The 15,238-nt window shown below is 41.6% G+C and overlaps 1 protein-coding gene, 1 long non-coding RNA gene and 1 other non-coding gene across 4 annotated transcripts; 1 reads left to right on the top strand and 2 right to left on the bottom strand.

Annotated features, from left to right (window-relative positions):
• Nucleotides 1–165: 165 nt before the first annotated feature.
• Nucleotides 166–247, top strand: trnal-uag (transfer RNA leucine (anticodon UAG)). Its single transcript has one exon. It is a non-coding gene; the product is annotated as a tRNA-Leu (tRNA).
• Nucleotides 248–1,183: 936 nt separating this feature from the next.
• tha1 (threonine aldolase 1) lies at nt 1,184–4,675 on the bottom strand. 2 transcript variants are annotated; one of them, XM_058068340.2, is made up of 7 exons: nt 4,281–4,675; nt 3,989–4,072; nt 3,838–3,926; nt 2,130–2,315; nt 1,914–2,051; nt 1,651–1,843; nt 1,184–1,569 (listed from the first exon to the last, which is right to left on the bottom strand). In XM_058068340.2, the coding sequence occupies exons 1-7, from the start codon at nt 4,570–4,572 to the stop codon at nt 1,265–1,267; spliced, it is 1,287 nt and encodes a 428-aa protein (XP_057924323.2). In that variant the 5' UTR covers nt 4,573–4,675; the 3' UTR covers nt 1,184–1,264. The 2 variants fall into 2 exon arrangements, with proteins under 2 accessions (XP_057924323.2, XP_078647469.1); XM_078791343.1 differs by having other exon boundaries at nt 3,838–3,910; nt 4,154–4,430.
• A 9,586-nt stretch (nt 4,676–14,261) lies between these two features.
• LOC144898609 (uncharacterized) lies at nt 14,262–14,847 on the bottom strand. Its single transcript, XR_013627503.1, has 3 exons — nt 14,774–14,847; nt 14,520–14,595; nt 14,262–14,483 (listed from the first exon to the last, which is right to left on the bottom strand). It is a non-coding gene; the product is annotated as an uncharacterized LOC144898609 (long non-coding RNA).
• Nucleotides 14,848–15,238: the final 391 nt, after the last annotated feature.

Raw genomic sequence — 15,238 nt, 5'->3', positions numbered from 1 at the left:
TCATTAGTACATTGTATTGTGTTCATATCACAATATAGATTAAGATCCAAATGTGGTATTTTATGTAGTTCACAATGTAATCTTTGCAGTGTCGCTATTTAGCTGTTAGTGGTCACACATAATAGTATGTATATATTATAAATGGGCACATTGGCTAACTTCAACGGTAGCGTGGCCGAGTGGTCTAAGGCGCTGGATTTAGGCTCCAGTCATCTCGATGGCGTGGGTTCGAATCCCACCGCTGCCAGTAGACTTTTAAATGTCAACAGTTTTACTTAGAATAGAAGTTAATACAGCATTTATCTAACATGCCGACATCAACAAAATGTATACACAGCGGTTGAGATGGTCCGAAATGTTGATATAATTATTTTACTGGAGGGATAATTGTCTAATGACGGATGTGTACCATGCCTCCTGCCCAAAGTCAGCTGGGATAGGCTCCAGCATACCGCCACGATGCCAATGAGGATAAACGGCATAGACAGTGGATGGCTGGATAATTATCCTACAAATTCCCACTTCGGTTAGCTTAAATTAAAGCGTCATTGAAGTGGCACCGAGATCACATAATACAAAGTATTCAAGAATATATCAACAAAAAATAGCTGTTATACCATTATTTTATGGTTTGTGTGTATTGGCACAAGAATATCAGGTGTATATATATATATGTATTATGATTTAAAATAAACTATTACCATAGTGTGTCAATACAGATGTAATTTCAATGTGTATGTGTAATAGTCTTTAGTTGTTTAATGGGTTTTAACGTTTTTTCTTTGATCAAAGTACATTTTTAGATGCAGGAAAAAATGTTTATTGCACAATGAGGTGTACTTATACTTCGCAAAATGTCATATTCACTGTTTTGTATTATTTATTTCATTGTCTTTGTCACAAACTTTTTCATGTCACAAAATGACAATGCACAACCGGGTGACACCAAATTGACACCAGATCGTGTTGTATATGCAACAGGCACAAAGAAAGTATTCAATCATGTAGCGCACAACGCACGCAGCTAGCAGGAAGTGCACTTGCTGGAGTGCAGAGAGACAGGAGTGTCCACACACTCCGTTCATTTCGCTACACAACCAAAGCAGAGTGAACTCTCTTGTTATCCAGCATGAAAATAAACATATATCAGCCTTGATCGATATATCAAGGCTGGAAAACCACCTACAAATAGCAGGGGATCTACTGTATTTATATTAAAAAAGTCTCTTGTTTTTCAATATCAGATCTCCCGCAAAATGTGTGACTATCCTGTTTGGTTTTTCTTCAAGTACTGACGGGCGACAAAGTGCATTTTCTGGATGGCCAGCTGTGTATCTTCAGCCGATATCCCGAGATGCCAGACGGCTCTTACGGAATTCCCAAAATGAGGATACATGAGGACTTGTACCCCCTGTCCCAGCGAGTCCTCCTCTCCCTCCGCGACCCGGCCCATGCGGCTACAGAACTCCGAGGGACTCAAGGTAGGTTCTTGGATTTGGAAACGCAGTATGTTTGTCTCCACGGCGGCCATGTCCACAGCAAACAGAGCGGGGTCGCAGTCCTGCAAAGCTAGCGAGAGGAAAACATTATTTTTAGTAAAATTGCGACATAAGCCAGATTGTATAGAATAAAAAAAAATAATTTAAAAACCTTCAGCAAATGTTCTTGCGTTGTTATGATCTTCTTGTAGTCTTTCAACCATCTCCAGCAAAGATAGTTTCCCTGCCGCTGCAAGTATGCCGGCCTGACGCATCCCGCCACCCAGGGCTTTACGACATCTCAGCGCCCGAGATATGAAATCTTTAGAGCCGGCTAGCATGGTTCCCACCGGTGCCCCAAGTCCCTGGTACCCAAATATAAAACACTCACTGTAAAATGGCCGGCAAACATAAGCCATAATGTAATGGTCCCACCTTGGAGAGACACACGCTAACAGTGTGCGTGTGCCGCAGTATGGCAGACACGGGCACCCCCAGTGCCACCGCAGCGTTCATCACCCGGGCTCCGTCCATGTGAACCGCCAAAGCGTGTTCGTCAGCAACAGCGCGCACCTTTTAAGCACAACATGAAACTATTTTATATAAGAATATGGCGCCTAATGATGGAATACAGAACACACACACACACACCTCCTGCAGGAAGCGCAGCGGCATGACGCGTCCGCCTTGTATGTTATGCGTGTTCTCCACGCAAATGAGGCGTGAACGTGGGTAGTGCGGGTCTGGGTATCCGTGACGGATCTTTGACACCAGCTGGTCCAAGTCAAAGGTACCGTCGGCAAGGGTGGTGGTTGTGGTGGCGTGGACGCCGGCCAACTGTATCAATGACATAATTAGCATTAAACAGTAGTGGTAAGGATAGTAAGGATAATTCATAATGCCGCCTACAGAGAACATACTAACTCCTTATTTCTAAAATACTTCAACTTGCTGATATACTTCATCTTTAAACATAAGGCTAAAAATAACCAATTACCTAAAAATGTCATCCAATACTTCTCTACACGAGACGAGAAATATGATCTCAGGGAAGAACTCAATATGAAACACTTCTATGCTAGGACTACGTTATGCTAGCCATAGCATTTCAGTATGTGGAATCAAACTATGGAATGGATTGAGTAAGGAAATCAAACAATGCACAACGATGAGCCAATTCAAGAAACAATACAAGCAGTTGATGTTTGCTAAATACAAGGATGAAGAGTCTTGAACCAGTCATGATGTGCTATATATATCACTATATTGACACTTACTATGGGACCAAAATAAATTAAAAAAATAAATTAAATGTAATAAAATTTAAATTTCCTGCTTGTATTGTTTCTTGAATTGGCTCATCATTGTGCATTGTTTGAGGATCTGTTTATGGGCGTGGTCTCTTGAATTGGCCACGCCCACACCCCTTCCTTCAAGAGACCATGCCCTCAATTTCCTTTGGTGGGCGTGGCCTCTTGAATTGGCCACGCCCGTAACCCCAATTTCCTTCAAGAGGCCACGCCCTCAACTTGCTTTTATGGGCGTGGCCTCTTGAATTGGCCACGCCAATCCAATCCAATCGTTTCCTTTCCGTTTCCGTTCCTTTTCCTTTTCCTTTTCCTTTTCCTTTTCCTTTCTGTTTCCGTTCCTTTTCCTTTTCCTTTCCGTTCCTTTTCCTTTCCGTTTCCGTTCCTTTACCTTTCTGTTCCTTTTCCTTTCCGTTTCCGTTCCTTTTCCTTTCCGTTCCTTTTCCTTTCCGTTCCTTTTCCTTTCCGTTCCTTTTCCTTTTCCTTTTCCTTTTCCGTTCCTTTTCCTTTTCCTTTCCGTTCCTTTTCCTTTTCCTTTTCCTTTCCGTTCCTTTTCCTTTTCCTTTTCCTTTCCGTTCCTTTCCGTTCCTTTTCCTTTCCGTTCCTTTTCCTTTCCGTTTCCGTTCCTTTTCCTTTCCGTTCTTTTTCCTTTCCTTTTCCTTTTCGTTTCCGTTCCTTTTCCTTTCCCTTTCCCTTTCCGTTTCCGTTCCTTTTCCTTTCCGTTTCCTTTCCGTTTCCTTTCCTTTTCCGTTCCTTCCCTTTCCTTTTCCTTCCCTTCCCTTTCCCCTTCCCCTTCCCCTTCCCTTTCCTTTCCTTTCCGTAACCTTTCCTTTCCTTTCCGTAACCTTTCCTTTCCGTAACCTTTCCTTTCCGTAACCTTTCCGTAACCTTTCCTTTCCGTAACTTTTCCTTTCCGTAACCTTTCCTTTCCGTAACCTTTCCTTTCCTTTCCATAACCTTTCCTTTCCTTTCCGTAACCTATGCACATAGTCATGTGAAAACAATTCCAGCCTATCCCTTTAAGAAAGATCAGTGGATGGTGTTGAACCCACCTGTGCGCTGCCTCCTTGCTCATAGATGTGGAGATGAGACAGGTCGCCCACAATCACCTCATCGCCACGCTCCCTGCAGTGCACCATCACTGTGGGGTCAGCGGAGTCCAATTGATGGTCACAACAATAGGATTAAAGTGCCTCATGGTACCTGCAATGAGGTTGCTCATGGTTCCAGAAGGGACGAATAGCGCGGCTTCCATCCCAAACATATCGGCTGCAATCTTCTGCAACTCTGAAAAAACAAGAATTTATTTAAAGAAATAATAATCATAATAATACACACATATATACAGGTATATACATACATACACACCTCGTCATCAAAGAAGTATGATTTGTTATGTAACTAACACCCAGTCGTTTGGGAGCCATTGAGCTCGGAGGTTCGAATCCGTCAATATGTCTCTAACAGACGCCAAAGTGTTCCATGATGACTCTACCGTTAACCGTCGGGTCTTCCCCCATCACATCGTCTCCGACCTCGGCCTCGGCCATGGCCTGACGCATCGCCGCTCCAGGCTTGGTCACCGTGTCGCTGCGGAGGTCCACAACCCGGACACGAGCCGCCCGGGCCGCCTCTTGGTCTCTGGAGGTCCCGCTGTTGTAGTAACCCCTGGCGGAGCTTCGTAGCGACTTATTCCAGGGGGCGACGAGGAAATCCCCCAAATGAAACCACTTCCGGCAAGAGAGACTTCTTAGGGACATGGCTTTAGCCGAAATAGTGACGGCCATTTCAGTTAGGAAGTGAACTTTGGATCGATACAATCGATAATCATTCACCGCGAGGGCGGTTAATGGATGACCGATGAAATGATGCAAGGCTCGGTGTTTACCTCCAGGTGGCGCCACGTCAATGACATAAAATATAAAATATAAAATATAAAATATAAAATATAAAATATAAAATATAAAATATAAAATATAAAATATAAAATATAAAATATAAAATATAAAATATAAAATAAAATAATAAATAATATGTAATATATGTTGTACTTCCTCTAATAATGAAATATGTTGTGTATAAAATATAAAATATAAAATATAAAATATAAAATATAAAATATAAAATATAAAATATAAAATATAAAATATAAAATATAAAATATAAAATATAAAATATAAAATATAAAATATAAAAATGTATGCTTTGTGGCCCTCGCTGGAAAAGGTTATCACAGCGGGGTCTGGAACCAATGGACGGCCATAAGCAAGGGATGACTTTGCATCACCTGGTCCACGTTGTAGGAGCAGGAGTCCACACTCAGGACGTTCCACTTCTTCCCTAGGAAGAGCCTCCATAGAGAAGACAGCCCGTCTTATCCTTAACATCTGTAAGGTGACGTGAGAAGAATCATTGTGCATTGGACAGATTAACAAACAATCACACACACACACACACACACACTTCCTTCTCTTGTGTGATTGTAATCACTTGATAAGAGCGGCTGTATAGTCAACACCGCTGCCAGTAACAGTTGCTGGTTTTAATGGGCCATAACAGTCCAAGTCATTAGCGCCGCAACCGGGCCGATGCACAACAAGACGGGCATGTCCCGCAAACTCACACTCGTGTCTTTGTGTGCCTTTTCCGTCCCATGCCCTGCAGGCATTCCTGGCCCGCCGTGTGCGCCGTAAAGAGAGAGGTGTTTGGGAGGAAATATTGAATAAGGGAGAAATGAAGGAGAGGCAGAATTATTGACTCCTTCTGGGAAGGAGCGAGATGGCAACGCCTTTCCAATAACCATAAAGCTGCTGAGCTGAAAATAGACGAGCGAATAAAGCAACGCGTTCATCCCGCAGAATAAGACCCCCCCCTCTTTCTTCCAATGTAAGGAGGGACCAAAACAAAGCTGGGTTCCATCTCAACTGGAAGACTTGGTCTTTTGAGTACTAAAGTATCTCTATTCGGACGTTGCACTCCAAACCGCCAAAACGGTGAGTGCGTAGTGTCGGACGCTCAAAATGTGCACTTGAGTGCACAAGTGCTCTCCTATGAGAATTACACCCCCCCCACCAGATTTTTTAAAAACTTGTTTCCGACCTTCTAAATATGGTCTTTCACATTATTAGAGCTCTATAGACATTAAACAACACCCCTATAGTCACATTTACACTCTCATTACCCAACATAGTAGGCATAATAAGACATATTAGGCATAAGAAAACAGTTTATAACCTTCTAAATAAGTTTTCAAGATTATTAGAGCCCTCCAGACATTAAACAACATCCCTATAGTCACCTTTACACTCCTATTACCCAACATAGTAGGCATAATAAGACATATTAGGCACAAAAAACAGTTTACAACATTCTAAATAAGTTTTTACCTATCACCTTTACATTCTTATTACTCAACATTGTAGGCATAACAAGACATATTAGGCATAGGAAAACGGTTTATAACCTTCTAAATAAGTTTTTAAGATTATTAGAGCCCTCTAGACATGAAATAACACCCCTATGATCACACTTACACTCCTATTACCCAACATAGTAGACATAATAACACATGTTAGGCATAGAAAAACAGTTTATAACTTTCTAAATAAGTTTTTAAGATTATTAAAGCACGATAGACATTAAATAACACCCCTATAGTCACCTTTACACTCCTATTATCCAACATAGTAGACATAATAAGACATATTAGGCATAGGAAAACAGTTTACAACCTTCTAAATAAGTTTTTAAGATTATTAGAGCACTATAGACATGAAATAACACCCCTATAGTTACCTTTACACTCCTATTACCCAACATCGTAGATATAATAAGACATATTGGGCATAGAAAAACAGTTTACAACCTTCTAAATACATTTTTAAGATGATTAGAGCTCTCTAGACATGAAATAACACCCCTATGATCACACTTACACTCCTATGACCCAACATAGTAGACATAATAACACATGTTAGGCATAGAAAAACAGTTTACAACCTTCTAAAAAAGTTTTTAAGATTATTAGAGCACTATAGACATGAAATAACACCCCTATAGTTACCTTTACACTCCTATTACCCAACATCGTAGATATAATAAGACATATTGGGCATAGAAAAACAGTTTACAACCTTCTAAATACATTTTTAAGATGATTAGAGCTCTCTAGACTTGAAATAACACCCCTATGATCACCTTTACACTCCTATTACCCAACATAGTAGACACAATAAGACATGTTAGGCATAGAAAAACATGTTACAACCTTCTAAAAAAAGGTTTTAAGATTATTAGAGCTCTATAGACATTAAACATCACCCCTATAGTCACATTTACACTCCCATTACCCAACATAGTAGACATAATAAGGCATAGGAAACAGTTTATAACCTTCTAAAAAAGTTTTTAAGATTATTAGAGCACTATAGACATGAAATAACACCCCTATAGTCACCTTTACACTCCTATTACCCAACATCATAAACATAATAAGACATATTAGGCATAGAAAAACAGTTTACAACCTTCTAAAAATGTTTTAAGATTATTAGAGCACTATAGACATGAAATAACACCCCTATAGTCACCTTTACACTCCTATTACCCAACACAGTAGACATAATAAGACATATTATGCATTGGAAAACAGTTTATAACCTTCTAAATAAGTCTTTAAGATTATTAGAGCCCTCTAGACATGAAATAACACCCCTATGATCACACTTACACTTGTATTTCCAATATTGTAGACACAAGTACAGAAGTGTACGAGATAAGTGTGTCAAGGTGTCGACATCACAGCAGCGCTGATAGCATATGTTTCACATTGTAGACCGCCCCCCCCCCACCTCCTTCCTCATCATCACCCTCATCCTCCTCATTCACGTCTCACACAGCAGAGCGAGGAGGGCACGTCCTTTTGGCTTGAATCGGTGTGTCCCCCCCCCCCCCCCCCCCCCCGACCACGCCAATACAACTTGAACTGCAGGAGAGCGCCTCGTTCCAAAACCGCCGGCATTCATCTGCTCCTGAAAAAAAAAATGGCTTTTTGCTCCTCGGTTGTTTTGGAAGCAGGATTCTCCTCCTTTGTGTGTGTGTGTGTGTGTGTGTGTGTGTGTGTGTGTGTGTGTGTGTGTGTGTGTGTGTGTGTACACTTTTGCTACACGGTGCGAGTAAATGTTATCTCGGGCATCTTGAATGTGTGCTTTCATAATCCGGCCCTGTGAGGCTAAGCAGATGCCCTGGAGCGGGGGTGTCTCAACTTTTTCCAACGAGGGCCATGTCGTGAAAAATGAAAGCAACGCTTTTCCTCAACAATTCCCACTTATTTCTTGGAAAATTTCTTCTCATAATTATGATTTTATTCCCATAATATTTTGACTTTATATTTTATTATTAGGGCTACGCGGTGGATGAGTGGTTAGCGCGCAGGCCTCACAGCCAGAAGACCCGAGTTCAATGCCACCCTCGGCCATCTCTGTGTGGAGTTTGCATGTTCTCCCCGTGCACGTGTGGGTTTTCTCCGGGTACTCCGATTTCCTCCCACATTCCAAAAAAACATGCTAGGTTAATTAGCGACTCCAAATTGTCCATAGGTATGAATGTGAGTGTGAATGGTTGTTTGTCTATACGTGCCCTGTGATTGGCTGGCGACCAGTCCAGGGTGTACCCCGCCTCTCGCCCAAAGACAGCTGGGATAGGCTCCAGCACCCCCCGCGACCCTCGTGAGGAAAAAGCGGTAGAAAATGAATGAATGAATGAATATTTTGACTTTATATTATATTATTAGGGCTGCACGGTGTGAAAGTGGTTAGCGTGCAGACCTCACAGCCAGAAGACCCGAGTTCAATGCCACCCTCGGCCATCTCTGTGTGGAGCTAGCATGTTCTCCCCGTGCATGTGTGGGTTTTCTCCGGGTTCTCCGATTTCCTTCCACATTCCAAAAAAACATGCTAGGTTAATTAGCGACTCCAAATTGTCCATAGGTATGAATGTGAGTGTGAATGGTTGTTTGTCTATATGTGCCCTGTGATTGGCTGGCCACCAGTCCAGGGTGTACCCCGCCTCTCGTTCAAAGACAGCTGGGATAGGCTCCAGCACCCGCTGCGACCCTTGTGAGGATAAGCGGTAGGAAATGAATGAATTATATTATTAGGGCTGCACGTTGATAAAGTGGTTAGCGCGGAGGCCTCACAGCTAGAAGACCCGAGTTCAATCCCACCCTCTGTGCGGAGTTTGCATGTTCTCTCCCATGTTTCTCCGGGTACTCCGGTTTTTGAGGAAATAACTCATAGCAAAACATGAAGGTGGTGTCCGATACTGAGTAAACTTCAGGCTTCAGTTTTTTGTCCAATCGGCTTTCAGCTTCTATGTGTTGCCATGCCAATGTAATCCGCCCGGCGATTTACCGCCATGCTTCTCGTCTCCAAATCAAATGAGATGACTTCCACAGACGTTTTTAGCAATCCCTGACATTCCCGTCGTCGTCCCTGGGGGCCCGTGAGCCAAGGTTAACCCGACCTTCGGCGTAATCTCACACCATCACGCTTCCACGCCGTCTTCTTTTGGGTCTCGTTCCTTCACCCGACCTCCACTTGACCCTTTGTGTCACCCCATGACCTTCTGTTCACTCCTCCTCCTTTACCTTTCTTCATTCTTCTTATCTGCCTCCTCCTCCCCCCTGCACACTCTCGGGGAAGTCATGTGACTTCTCTGAAGCTGAACCCTATAAACCAGCAGCACTTGGGGGGCTCAGTATCCATGCCGCGCTGTGATTGGCTCTCCCTTTCTCGCTCCCTCTCTCACACACACACACACACACACACACACAGAGGACCCCCTGTTTTCTTCTAACGGGAACAAGTGCGGTCCCTCGCATTAATGCACAAGAACGCAGGAAGGGGAGGGGTCATCAGTGCGCGAGTATAGCACATTTTTTCCGTAAATATCTGGCTCCTGACTGGGAAGTGCTATTTGCTTCAATCCGGAAGCTCGACGTTGCGGCATTCCCAGCCCAGCCCCCATTTTCAGTCTCGGTCAAAGTTCAACTGGAATGATTGATTGGTCCGCGTTTGGGAAAACAAAGCCAACACAAATCAGACAACACAGACACGTCCCAAATCTGGGAGAAGGGCTTCCCTACTGAAACTCCTGTCCGGATAAGCGGAGGAGAACGGAATGGAATGAGTGCCAATAAAGAAAAAGTAGTCCCACGGGCCGTATTTTGGAGACCGTTGTCTTACTTTATCTTCTATCAACTACCAAGTGGCCTGCACGAGTATCGGCGGGCGTCCGAGTGCCGTTCCGATTTGTACATTTAACCTTTGACCTCTACGAATCTTATCAAAGTATCCACTGATAGCAGTACCAAACTACGATACACACTGATACACAATGAATGCATGAAGTAGAGACTAGAGGTATTATATGTACTATATGCAGTATATAGAAAGGTAGAAGTGGCTTGGGTGCTTTATGGTCAATACTTGATGAATCCTGCAGGGGGCGCTCCTCCAGCAATAAGGAATGAATGGGAAGCTGGCAATACAAAACAAGCACTATACTATACAAGCACAATACAAAACACCCGTTTAAACATTATTATTATATTATATTATTTATTTAATATTTAATTAAAATGTTATTAATATTTTAATATTTGTTAAATATTTATTTAATTAATTCATTTGGCAATACAAAACAAGCAAACACTATACACCCTTTTAAACATTATTAATATTATTATCATTATTATTTAATATATTTAATTACATTTTTATTAATATTTTAATATTTATTAAATATTTATTTAATTAATTCATTTGGCAATACAAAACAAGCAAACACTATACACCTGTTTAACATTATTATTATTATTATCATCATCATTATTTAATATGTTTAATTACATTATTAATATTTTAATATTTATTAGATATTTAATTAATTAATTAATTTGGCAATACAAAACAAGCAAACACTATACACCCCTTTAAACATTACTATTTAATATTTAATCATTTTTTATTAAATTGTTATTAATATTTTAATATTTATTAAATATTTATTTAATTTATTCATTTGGCAATACAAAACAAGCAAACACTATACACCTGTTTAAACATTATTATTATTATTATCATTATTTAATATATTTAATTACATTTTTATTAATATTTTAATATTTATTAAATATTTATTTACTTAATTCATTTGGCAATACAAAACAAGCAAACACTATACACCCGTTTAAACATTATTAATATTATTATCATTATTATTTAATATATTTAATTACATTTTTATTAATATTTTGATATTTATTAAATATTTAATTAATTAATTTGGCAATACAAAACAATCAAACACTATTCACCCCTTTAAACATTATTATTTAATATTTAATCAATTTTTATTAAATTGTTATTAATATTTTAATATTTATTAAATATTCATTTTAATTATTGTATTTATTTAATAATAATAATAATTATTATTATTAGATTATTATTGTTATTTAATATTTACTCAATTTTTATTGCATTGTTATTAATATTTTAATATTTATTAAATATTTAATGTATTTATTTAATAATAATAGTGATAATAATTATTATTTGATGTGTTTTTGTTGGTTGGTGTCGTGTCGAAACAAAACAACAAAACGGAGCGTGAAAGAGAGTGAAGAGTGTAAATAATAAAAAGAAAGGTTGCGGCGGTTGCCGTGACCACAGCGAGCTGCGGGTCAACGCTTGGCGGCCTCGGCGGTCACGTGCATTCAACAATATGTGCACGCTCGCCATATGTTTTTTATTGATCCACATCCCTATTATACCCCCCCCTCCGGCCCCCTTCTGTGTTGCCTCACCACTTTCTCCCTGCACACACTGATGCCGGTGAAGGAATGATGGAATGCTGGAGGGTAAATCTCTGGTTTCCTGGAAGCGGCTCCGGCTTTATCAGAAGCGGCTGTGACAATACTGGTGCTGATGGGCCAAGCAAACGTCTTTCCTATAAGCGCTGATCGGCCAACAAAAAAGCCTTCCTGGAAGAAACAATCAGCAAAGCCTCTTCCTGGAAGGGCGCCGTTTGGGCCGCTGGTTGCAGGGCGCGCTCCTAATAACCCCATCTGCATGATCTGTTCCCTTTCCTTAAACGCTACGCTCGCATTCAAACCGGAATGTAGACCAGGACACGAGTCGCTCGGACGCGCTTGACCTCGATACGAAATATAATAGTAGTAGAAACCACTCGTCTTAGGGTCAAAGTGTACATGCTAGCCCATTTAGCAACATTGGAACATGATTACCTGCTATACAAGAGATTTGTCCTCACAGCTAGGACACCCGAGTTCGATTCCACCTCCACCATGTTTTCCCCATACATGTGTGGGTTTTCTCCGGGTACTCCGGTTTCCTCCCACATTCCAAAAACATGCTAATTTAATTAGCGACTCCAAATTGTCCATAGGTATGAATGTGAGTGTGAATGGTTGTTTGTCTATATGTGCCCTGTGATTGGCTGGCCACCAGTCCAGGGTGTACCTGATACATATTTGCACCTTTTGGGTGTTAAGTTGCTATGTGATGAATTTAGTGCATCATAACTGTCACTGTACACTGGTATATTTGCACATTTGCACAGCTAATGTGCACAGCTGGGAGACCCGAGTTCAATTCCACCCTCGGCTGTCTCTGTGTGGCGTTTGCACGTTCTACCCAAAGACAGCTGGGATAGGCTCCAGCACCACCGCGACCCTTGTGACATTTTCCGATGAATGACGCAGTGTGTGTGTTTTGTGTAAGAGAACAGCGTTGGTGCAGTGGAGTGCAGCGTGACGCACACGGTGTCCGAAGCGTCCAGGCTCGGTTCGCTGTGACTCAGGTTCCCCATAAGTCAGCTGGAATATTCTGCCCACGTCCTTCGTCCTCTTCCTCTTTACACGCCCAACTAAAAAGTCTTTCCAGCATGATTCATTTTATTTTCGGGGGGTTCGGGGCGGCTTGACAGTTGTCAACATCGTGACGGGCCAAACACTACACACCCCAACAATCGTTTTTTTCCCTGTTAATAATACAAATCTCGATACAAATCTCTTGTTCATTCATTCATTTTCTAATGCTGGAGCCTATCCCAGCTGTCTTGGGGCGAGAGGCGGAGTACACCCTGGACTGGTGGCCAGCCAATCACAGGGCACATATAGACAAACAACCATTCACACTCACATTCATACCTATGGACAATTTGGAGTCGCTAATTAACCTAGCATGTTTTTGGAATGTGGGAGGAAACCGGAGTACCCAAGGGGAGAACATGCAAACTCCACACAGATAGTCGAGGGTGGAATCGAACACGGGTCTTCTAGCTGTGAGGTCTAGCTGCCAAATGTGTAAATGTGCAAATATACCAGTGTACAGTGACAGTTATGATGTCGTCACGACCAACAGCACTAAATTCATCACATAGCAACTTAACACCCATAAGGTGCACCTGATACAAACATGTATCAGGTACACCCTGGACTGGTGGCCAGCCAATCACAGGGCACATATAGACAAACAACCATTCACACTCACATTCATACCTATGGACAATTTGGAGTCGCCAATTAACCTAGCATGTTTTTGGAATGTGGGAGGAAACCGGAGTACCCGGAGAAAACCCACGCATGCACGGGGAGAACATGCAAACTCCACACAGAGATAGTCAAAGGTGGAATCGAACACGGGTCTTCTAGCTGTGAGGCCTGCTTACTAACCGCCATGCAGCCTGACGTGTACTCAGTATCGGATCATACACGATATCAGTGGTATCATACATCACTAGACACTGACACCACCTTCCTGTTTTGCCATGAGTTATTTCCTCAATTCTATTGAATGGTGTTTCTTACCTTGTTTATGAAAATGCTGCTACTTGAAATATTCTGTGGCTCCATTTCGGGTTATTGAGATGACAAACACGTTTGAATCTGCACGTAAAACTAGAATTATAAAACTGGCTTACTGGAACGGATTTGTTGGATTTACATTATTTCTTATGAGAAACTTTGATTCATATCGCATCTGTTTCGGTTCGAGTCTGACCGTCTGGAAGGAATTAGCGGCGCTAACCAAGTAAATGCAACTGATGCATTCCAGAAAGTCACAAATGTTAACACATAACATGTTTTTATAGTTTTATATCGTGTCGGCTTTCATCGACCGCTCATGACTTAAGCTAGCAGACTAGCAGACTCCCGGTTCTGGGTTGCCGTTTTGCTTACTAGCATGTAAGACGCTCACTAGGAATGGATATTTTGTGATAAATAAAAACAAAAAAAGGGGCGGCACGGCGGTCTAGTGGTTAGCGTGCAGACCTTACAGCTAGGAGACCAGGGTTCAATTCCACCTTCGGCCATCTTTGTGTGGAGTTTTGCATGTTCTCCCCGTGCATGCGTGGGTTTTCTCCGGGTACTCCGGGTTTCCTCCCACATTCCAAAAACATGCTAGGTTAATTAGCGACTCCCAAATTGTCCATAGGTATGAATGTGAGTGTGAATGGTTGTTTGTCTATATGTGCCCTGTGATTGGCTGGCCACCAGTCCAGGGTGTACCCCGCCTCTCGCCCAAAGGCAGCTGGGATAGGCTCCAGCACCCCCCGCGACCCTCGTGAGGAAAAAGCGGTAGAAAATGAATGAAAAACAAAAAAATTAGGACTCATGTAGTGTGTTAACAAAACAACAAAAAAACGCCATATTGTAAAACGTACATCATGGATGTTAACCAAAAAAAAACACACTAACCAAGGGCGAATGTGCTGAAAGTTGCCTGTTAACCCTAACCCTAGCCCTAACCATGGATGTTAACCAAAAAAAAACACACTAACCAAGGGCGAATGTGCTGAAAGTTGCCTGTTAACCCTAACCCTAACCCTAGCCCTAACCCTAACCATGGATGTTAACCAAAAAAAACCACACTAACCAAGGGTGAATGTGCTGAAAGTTGCCTGTAGAGAGGAGTTAAATTACAGCCTGGTAATGATAACATAGTGACCTGTAAGTCATGTGCAAATTGTTGTGTTTTTTTCTGTGAAGCCATGAGCACTGAACAAATTGTTGTGTGCAGAGACGGCTACATTTGCTGATATTCTTTTTAGCCTGCTTGCATATTCAAGCAAAGACATCTCCAATATGCGGAATGGCGCTTGTCTAATTTGTTAGCGCTAATGTCAGAATTCAGGCCATTTGTGTGTGTGTGTCATGTGCCATGATTATTAATGGTAATGGTTATAGTAATGGATTAATTTGACTTGATTAATCGGGCTGGTGTGTGCCAGTAAGGACTACAATGACGTCATTTCTCCAAAGTCTTTGTGCGCTTTTGAAGAAATGCTTCTCTCGGCACTTGAAGTCCCTCATCTCGCTGTCACACACACACACACACTTGCTCTTTACACACTAACACCAGGCAA

The sequence above is a fragment of the Doryrhamphus excisus genome, linkage group LG6 (genome assembly GCF_037039965.1).
Source record: "Doryrhamphus excisus strain RoL-2023G ecotype Guam linkage group LG6, RoL_Dexc_Guam_v1.1, whole genome shotgun sequence".
NCBI lineage: Eukaryota > Metazoa > Chordata > Actinopteri > Syngnathiformes > Syngnathidae > Doryrhamphus > Doryrhamphus excisus.
This window is presented reverse-complemented; position numbering and strand designations above follow the sequence as displayed.